The 7,921-nt window shown below is 41.9% G+C and overlaps 1 protein-coding gene across 7 annotated transcripts; it reads left to right on the top strand.

The window, feature by feature from the left end:
- Nucleotides 1–6: 6 nt before the first annotated feature.
- Nucleotides 7–7,846, top strand: LOC104828640 (serine/arginine-rich splicing factor 7-like). 7 transcript variants are annotated; one of them, XM_010562441.1, is made up of 8 exons: nucleotides 7–178; nucleotides 1,106–1,180; nucleotides 1,306–1,407; nucleotides 1,898–1,951; nucleotides 4,352–4,396; nucleotides 5,069–5,104; nucleotides 5,329–5,400; nucleotides 5,946–7,846. In XM_010562441.1, the coding sequence occupies exons 1-7, from the start codon at nucleotides 45–47 to the stop codon at nucleotides 5,351–5,353; spliced, it is 471 nt and encodes a 156-aa protein (XP_010560743.1). In that variant the 5' UTR covers nucleotides 7–44; the 3' UTR covers nucleotides 5,354–5,400; nucleotides 5,946–7,846. The 7 variants fall into 7 exon arrangements, 5 of the variants coding, with proteins under 5 accessions (XP_010560743.1, XP_010560741.1, XP_010560742.1 ...); XM_010562439.1 differs by lacking the exon at nucleotides 5,329–5,400; XM_010562440.1 differs by lacking the exon at nucleotides 5,946–7,846 and having other exon boundaries at nucleotides 5,329–5,635.
- The last annotated feature ends 75 nt before the right edge of the window (nucleotides 7,847–7,921 follow it).

Raw genomic sequence — 7,921 nt, 5'->3', positions numbered from 1 at the left:
GGATAATATGTGGCTCCAGGGTTAGAGTGGAAGTGTCAACGGGGATGCCTCGTCGCTCCCGTTACGACAGGCCTCCTGCGCGGCGCCCCTTTGACCCTAATGACAGATGCTACGAGTGTGGTGAGAAAGGCCACTATGCTTATGATTGTCACCGCTATAGTCGCCGAAGGAGGAGCAGGTACGTGTGGGGCCAGGGTGGCTGGGTTGCTTCGCCAGTTCACTTTTGTGTAGCTCTTGTTAGCAAAGAACAGAATGTTACGCCAGTTTTAACTCTTAATGTTGTAAGTCAACAGGTTTATATCACAATTTTTTTTTGCTGATACATATAAAATGTTAATATCTTAATAATCAACCTGGTCAAAACCTTTCAGGTTTCTTCGTTTGAGTCAGTCGCCTTGATTCAGAATGTCACGAGCCTTAAGATTTCATGCTGAGGCGCCTTGCAAATCCGACACTTAAGATCCTCCTAGACCTTGAGGTGATCAGCATAAGAGGCCAGATCCCCTCGAGCCATCTACACGTAGCTTCACCTTATTCTTTAAGGGCAGAAAATTTGAGACGGTGATCGCCGTAACAGTAAATTTGGCTTTCAATTGGGGCCCCCCTCCGGTTTAGAAAGAGGAACACCAGATTGACCACATTCCCACCTAGAAAAATCTTCTTGCGTCAATCAAGCCTCACCCTGGCTCATTGGGCTGTCAGTTTGATCGTCGTTAGATTGAAGAGAACACCTAGATGCAGCGATCGGCTATAGATACTTCTAGATCGTCTAGATCTGCTAGACCTTGGGCCAAAGAGGGTCGACCTGCAAACTTGCAAGGTTTATTTTAAATACACATTACAGTGTTTTCTATTCTAATGTAATTCTGCAATGTAATTCAGCTTTTAACATTTTTCTAGGTAGTAAAATGCTCAAGACAAGTAGGCCCAGAGATTTTTCCAACTGACAGATGCTAGTGGTGTGTTTTTGTTGGTTTGGTTTGGTTTGGTTTTTTTTTTTTTTTCTTTTTAGTTGTCTGAAATCAGTTTTGACTTCAGCAGGGCCTCACATGCACTGATTGCTGCAGCTGTTTCCTGATACCTGTTTTCTCTAACCTAAAACCAGGTCCCGGTCTAGATCCCGTTCAAGGTCCCGAGGAAGAAGGTATTCTCGGTCACGCAGTCGGAGTCGTGGTAGGAGGTAGGGTTCTGACTGTTATGTTTCCATTCTTTTTTCTTTCTCCTCCCTCTGCTCCAGCCTTTTCTGTAGTCCTAGTGATAAGTACCGTGCAGTAATTTTGGTTGTTTTTTCCCTTTGTTTTGTAGATCAAGGTCAGCTTCCTACCGCAGGTCCAGATCAATCTCTCCTCGTAGGTATAGATCATTTTCACCCCGCAGATCTCGATCTGGTTCTTTAAGGAGATCAAGGTATGTATTTTCTCTTAAGCCCACAACATTGTTGAAGGGAATGTAACTGTTGGAGTTAACATTTAAGTTCGTATTTAGCAGTCCGTGTGTTTTCAGGAACCTTCATAGTGTACATCCCCGAGAGCGAATCTGAACAGTTTCTTTGAAGTTAAAAATTTAAGCATATAATTTTGGAACTGCTGGTTCTGAGCTTTTTTTTTATACTCTTGTGAAGTTACAGCCTTGATCTATGGTTAAGGTTTCCTACTTCAGCCTCAAGGATACAGGGAGTAATTGTGCTTAGTCGACGAGTGTGGTGCGATTTATTGTGGGGATGGTAGTACTGGCCAAAAGTACTACAGCTTTCTAATAATAAAAGTTATTTTTGCAAAACCTATGGTTCCAACAAAATTCTCTGAGGTCAGTATCATAAAAGTCAAAGAATACTATCTCAGCTGTGTGAACCATGTAGTAGTAGTTGAGCTTTCACTGCTTTTTTTATTTTTTCTAGATCTAGGTCCAGATCACGCTCAAGGTCCCGGTCTGTTGTATGGCCTCGAAGCAGGTAAGATACTTGTTTAAATTCAAACCAGTAATGGTTTTGGGTTTGTTTTTTTTTTTTTTTTCTTCCCCAGGGGAGTTTGGCTGGAAGGGGTTAGAAGGTTGTGCAGCATAGCAGTATTCACACTTAAGGTTAATAATTTATGCCTTTTCACAGACTAAAGTAGTGGTTGATTTCTTGTGATAAACATGAGTTTGTTTTGGTGGGTGGCTGCTATATATAGTCTATGTATATGTAGCCATAAACAAAGCATATATATGATTTAAGGTCTGTGGAGAGAAGTTCTGAGAACTAGTTAATGCCTATGCATGTAGAGAATGCTTGACCTTGTGTCCTGCAGGAAATGCTGCTTAGGTTTTTCTTGGCCTGTTTTTTTCTAAATCCCAAATGCTGGGGGTGGGGAAGTGATGAGAAGGTTGCTGCTATTGACTGAACTCTTGCTTATGGCTTTTCAGCTTTGTCAGTTCCAGTTCTGAGAGTTAGATCAAATTAAATTGCTGTAGTGCTAAGCACTACCTTATATGGGGTAGGACGCTTCAGTCCAGAGTTTTGGAGGGCTGAATGAACAGGACCATGAGTCCTAATGCCACAGGGCATTTTGAAGGACTGCTCTGACATGTAGAGCCCTGGTTTTGTGGATCTGGATGTTTTCCATGCTGAAATGGAAGTTGAAGAAAATGGGTATAGAATACACGTTCTTGCATTATTTTCCTCTGTCCTTTGTGATACATCTTAGTTGGATGGAGGATGAAAGAGTAGGATAAAAATGTGATGGACATGAGAGCTGGTAAGTTGGAAGAAGCTGTCTTTTGTTTTGCATTAGAACGGGGGAAGAGAAATGTTTTTTCGGGGTCTGCCTGCTACTTTAGGACTTGCACATTGAGCCTTCAAGGCGATGATGATTGTTATTATTACTAGAGCTGTCCTGATTTACCACTTGTACAAGTCTGTAATGCAGGAGATGACTAGCCAGGCTCAAATTGCATGCTGCTACTGTGCAAGAGTCTGGATATTGATGATGTTGCTTGGTGACTTCTAGTTCTGAGACAGTCATGCTCCTGTATGAAAGACTTGATACTTGCACTGAAATTTCTGAGGAATGCTGGCTTTGCATAGGTCTGCAATTGCAGTGGTGAGAAGTGGTAGTTCAGGACTGGAGTTACGGAAGCACTGTGAAAACTCCAGCCTCTGCTAATACAGCAAAACACTAGTACGTAACCGGTGCTGCTTCTGGAGCTTTTTATTTGCAGTCTTGCTTTGTTGCTGTGCCTCTCGGAAGGAGGATTTGCCAGCAGTTCTTGTAGTAAGATGATGCTCTTGCATGCTGCCTTACTCTATTTCTTACCAAAGGAAAAAGTCATGCTCATGCTACGAAAAACAAGTTCGGGGTAGTGAGCAACTCCATTCTGTGTAACACTCCATTCTGTGTAACTGTGATGATGCAGTAACAAAATTACTGGTTATAGTGTTAGGAACTGTGACAGAGGATGGCTCAGCATAGTGACGAGGCAGGTTTCAAAGCAGTGGCACCGAACTCTGTGCTTAAGTTGTGCCAGCAGTGTCCACGTAGTATTTCTATAAGTTAATAGGCCGGGTAAAGGTGAATCTTGATTGGCCTTTAAAAACTGAGCAGAAATAGAATAAAAGTTTCTTACGGTTTTGGCCAAGTCTTATTAAACAACTGACTATCTGAAATACTGGGCTTTCTGATGTTCAGTAATACCACATGCCTGAATTCCACACTCAAGGAGGACAAATATTTTCTAAGTAACAGCAAATACTTGAGTTGGTAAAGTGACATGATAAACATGGGAGGAAAGTCTCACTGTTTGAGTAGATGACACTGGGACGAGCTGGGAATAGTTTGCACATTAGTAACGAGATACTGAAAACTGAAATGCTGTTTTCATTGGGTAACTGATGAAAGAGCTATATTATACTTGAATAAAAGTGGTACTGGGAACTTGATCTGAAGAATGCATCAGCTCTTCGGCACACATACTTACCTGTGGCTGATTCCAGGCTCTTAAAGTGCTATTAAAAGATGTTCTAAGATGACACTTGAAACTATTCTTCCCTTTATGGAAGGGACGCTTGCAGGCAGGGAGAAAGTCTGGGAGCCTGGTACAAGGTCTTTGGTTTTGTGAAGGTAGTAGCTGAAGCTTTGCTGGGGAGCTTCTGGTGCTTGTACTCTTGTGTTCTGATAAGTGAGGTCTCTGGAATAAGAGCTAAAGGATTCTCCTGAAATGTCACAGGAAAAGGCTGCAGCACCAGACACCAGAGCCTTCCTCTCTGGTTTGTGATGCTGTGTAGTATGAATTTGCTGTTGCTGGTTTAGCTAACTTTCATTGTATGTGCGTGCCACTGGCTGCTTTGCTGAGCTTTATTTTTCTCCTGTTGTAGGTCTGGGTCCCATGGTAGATCTAAATCTGGCTTACCTGCTAAAAGGTGAGCGTATAAATACAAGTAGCACTCAGTTGGTTTTTTGGGGGTGGGGGGGGTGGGGGTGTAGGTTTTTTGGTCATAATTTGAAATCTCTGCATGGACCAGTATTTGTGTTGCACGTGGAAGAGTTTGGGGTTTTTGTTGTTTTTTTAACAGCTGATTTTTAAATACTTTCATACATTATTTTTATGTATTTTTTTAATAGCTGGTTTTTGTGGGACAGTAGGCAATTCTTCCAGAAGGGTTGTGGATACCAGTTTTTGTTTAACCCATGATTGTAACGAAAAATATTTTTTTACAGGATTTGGGGTGTATCTTTCCCTACCTCTGTTCTCAACTGTCTGTAGTTCTCAGTCTTCCTGACTTGACTCTACTCGATTCACTGCTCCTGCTTTGCAGGATTACTGTGATCATTTTAGAGCTGCTTTGAAGCTGTGTGTTGCTCTTTTCCTGAGGGCTCTGGCTTTCAGCAGTTCTTCTCAACTGCAGCTTCTTGCTTAAAGTAATTTGGTATACTTGTTATCAGCAGCATTAAGGGTGGTGCCTTTGAGTTTATTTAAGAACATCAAACTATTACTACTGTTTTTAAATGGTCAAAAGTGGTTACTGAGTGTATACAAGTTTACAACATTGATTGTTTTGTTTTGTTTTGTTTGTTTTGTTTTTTTTCAACAGTCGCTCAAAGTCCAGATCACCATCTCCAAAGAGAAGGTAGGAATATCTTAAAACTGGAGCGTTCCATACAGTTACATAGAACTAGTATCTGGATTGGTTGCTATAGAAGTTAACTTGTGCAAGGATAAAAGCTTAAAGTTTTTTACTTGTCTTATTTGTGAACTGTGAAAAGATGAATTGTTATGGGCACTTCCTACAGCTGGTAGTCAGAACTTCATGGTAATAACTCTAAGGTAACCTACTTAAATTAAATTTTAAAGGACAACAGAAAATGTGGGCAAATGAGAATCAACTATCCTGAGGACCCTGAGGAATTGAGAATCTGGGAAGAAGTGGGTAATGTAAGGTGTGGAGCAAACCTTGAGTACGTGGTAGGATTAAATTCCTGCTGGTGGCTCCTGACAGCTGGCTCTCACTCAGTTGCACAGCCGCCAAGTTTTGCTGTGCACTGTGAAGTAAGAAGCAAGTTTTCCCACGTAACCAGAGAAGTACGTGCTGGAATTTACCTAGTCTGAGACAGGGCTAGCCATAAGGTACTATACTGGAACTGCGTAGGTTATGGCAGGGTAAGAATTCCTCTGCACAGCTGGAGCACAGGCTCCAAGGTGCTTTCTGAGCAGGTCTGATGTCTCATCTAGCTGTCGCAGCTGATGTCTCTTATTTTGCCTGCCCTTTTCAAGCTTAAAGCAGTCGTTACTAAAGGTGTAAAATATAGCACTTTTCTCATTATTCATGAACTGGAAATGAAAACAGCATGGGGAGAGGCATTATGAGGTGGGGGGGAGGGCTCCTGAGCAGAGGAAACCTGGGGTAGCAGGCACAGTTTCTGTTGTTTTTGCTGTAGGAGTTGGTCTAAATCTTTTTCTTTCCCTTTCAGTCACTCACCATCAGGAAGCCCTTGAAGGAGTGCAAGTCCTGAAAGAATGGATTCAAATTTAAAAAGTTTAAGAAGAAAATTTATTTTGTTTACATTATTATAAGGGATTTTGTGGTGTCTTTATAAATGTAAGGGCTTAGGCCTAGAAGGCTGTTTCTATTGACTAACAATTGGCATGAATCTGAATCTTTTAAAAGTCTTATTAGTAGACTAATGCAAAACTCTTTTGTTGTGTTAACGTTCTGTGATCTGGAAATGTTGGGCTTTTTTTATTGGCGCATTGAAATAAACTGTGCATTTCTAATGAAGAAATATTTTGTGATAACCCTGCTGTTTCTGTTAACATTTGGGTAGCTGAAGCAGGTCATGTGCCACTGTGGTGAAAAGCAGGTGGCAGGCTGTTGCAGGCACTTGTGAATTGAGCGTAGTGCAGCAGCCAGTCGAGGGCTGTCCTGCAGGCGTGTGCCTGTGGCAGGACTTCTTCCTACACGTGCAGATGGGAGTTGCCAGTACCAGCTGTCGTTCTTTCTCACTGTTCGGTCTTGAATGTTCTGGTGATCTGTACCTTGTGGTTTTATTTGCACCTCCTCAAAGCTCAGTGAAGCTGAAAACCTGTCTGGAGGTGCTTGTACACTTGATGATTTGACTGACTGACTTAGAAAAATGTCTACAAAGGGCATTAACAGATGGAAAAACCAAGGAATGTGTGAATGCTGGTCTCCCTGTCCTGTTGATTAAAGGACTTGAAGGTATTTGGAATACTTCTGGAATGTAAACTATTGAAGTAAATATTTTTAGAAGTCTTGTTTTATGTCCTGGTTGTCCAAATAGTACTACTTCCTTGCATACTTAAGATAAATTGGCTGTTCTGGTGCAGAAGATGATAGATAGATTTAGATACTCTTTTTAGGAAATGAAGGCTTTTCTTAGAAATTGAAGGTCACAACCAGAACCTGCAGGTCATGTTTAAATAGCAGTACATTTGGGGAATCCACCCCTCAGTTACACCTGTCTGCCCTGAACTGCCTGGTCACATCTTCTTCAGCAGCAAAGTGTAGCCAAGGGACTTGCTGTGTCCCATTCAGTTGTTGCTTTGGGAAACTGGACTACAGCTGCCTGTATACAGATGGTCCCACTGCTGATAGCTGAAGGATTTAGTCTAAGTATGATAAACGAGTGCAAGGTCTTTGCCAGTTTGATTTGTCTTTGCAGCTGATGATGGCTATTATCAGACTAGTAAGGAAATCAGAGTGCTAGATGATTTTTGACTTAGCAGTCTTCCTTACAGTATGTTCTGGCCTATATTCCTGTGTCTTACAGGCTAGCGAGGAACAATAATTCTCTTGGGGCTTCCAATTTGTCAGCAGTGGGTTGGTACTCTACTGTTAGAGTAGAGCACTGCAGCTGCGCATGGGCACCCAACCCCAGGTTTTCAGAGGAACGTTGGTCATTGTTGCTTTACAAGATGTCCAGGTATTAAAAGAATGATAATGAGCCCCTATACATAATTTCACAGACTCATCCTGTGTACTACAGTACGTTTGTCTCATCCCTTGTCTCTTCTCTCTTCCCCATTTTTGTACATTTTAGTGCATTGGTGCTTAGTAGAATAAGTAAGTGACTTTCCTTGCTGATGCTGCTGCAATTAATATTTTGTTACAACCCTAGTCCGTTATAAGCTGCAGAAGAGGGAGCTGGAAGCAACAGCATTAAACTAGGCTGACCCAAAAGCTAAACACTGCTTGGGGGGGGAGGATTTATTGGGTTCTCTTCCCCCTGCCCCACTGCAGTTTACAGCATTGATGGTAAAACTACCCCATGTGACAGTGCTTATAAGGGGGGGGGGGGGTATAGCTTTTTCTTATTTTCCCTCTGTACTGCTGAAGCAAGCTGACTGCAATAAACCTGTAGCCTAAAATTCTGCCAGTGATTGATACCTTTCTTTTTCAGTCTTTCCATACCTTAGAGTATTACAA

The sequence above is a fragment of the Haliaeetus leucocephalus genome, unplaced genomic scaffold, assembly GCF_000737465.1.
Source record: "Haliaeetus leucocephalus isolate CR32 unplaced genomic scaffold, Haliaeetus_leucocephalus-4.0 Scaffold160, whole genome shotgun sequence".
NCBI lineage: Eukaryota > Metazoa > Chordata > Aves > Accipitriformes > Accipitridae > Haliaeetus > Haliaeetus leucocephalus.
The sequence above is the reverse complement of the archived record's forward strand: the minus strand, read 5'-3'. Positions and strand labels throughout refer to the sequence as shown.

What these genes read in the sequence shown, in the direction of transcription:
- LOC104828640 (XM_010562439.1), top strand. Translation starts at nt 45, where the DNA reads ATGCCTCGTCGCTCCCGTTACGACAGGCCTCCTGCGCGGCGCCCCTTT. An exon ending in AGTCGCCGAAGGAGGAGCAG is followed by an intron (nt 179 to 1,105) that starts GTACGTGTGGGG and finishes ACCTAAAACCAG; the next exon opens with GTCCCGGTCTAGATCCCGTT. An exon ending in TCACCATCTCCAAAGAGAAG is followed by an intron (nt 5,105 to 5,945) that starts GTAGGAATATCT and finishes TTTCCCTTTCAG; the next exon opens with TCACTCACCATCAGGAAGCC.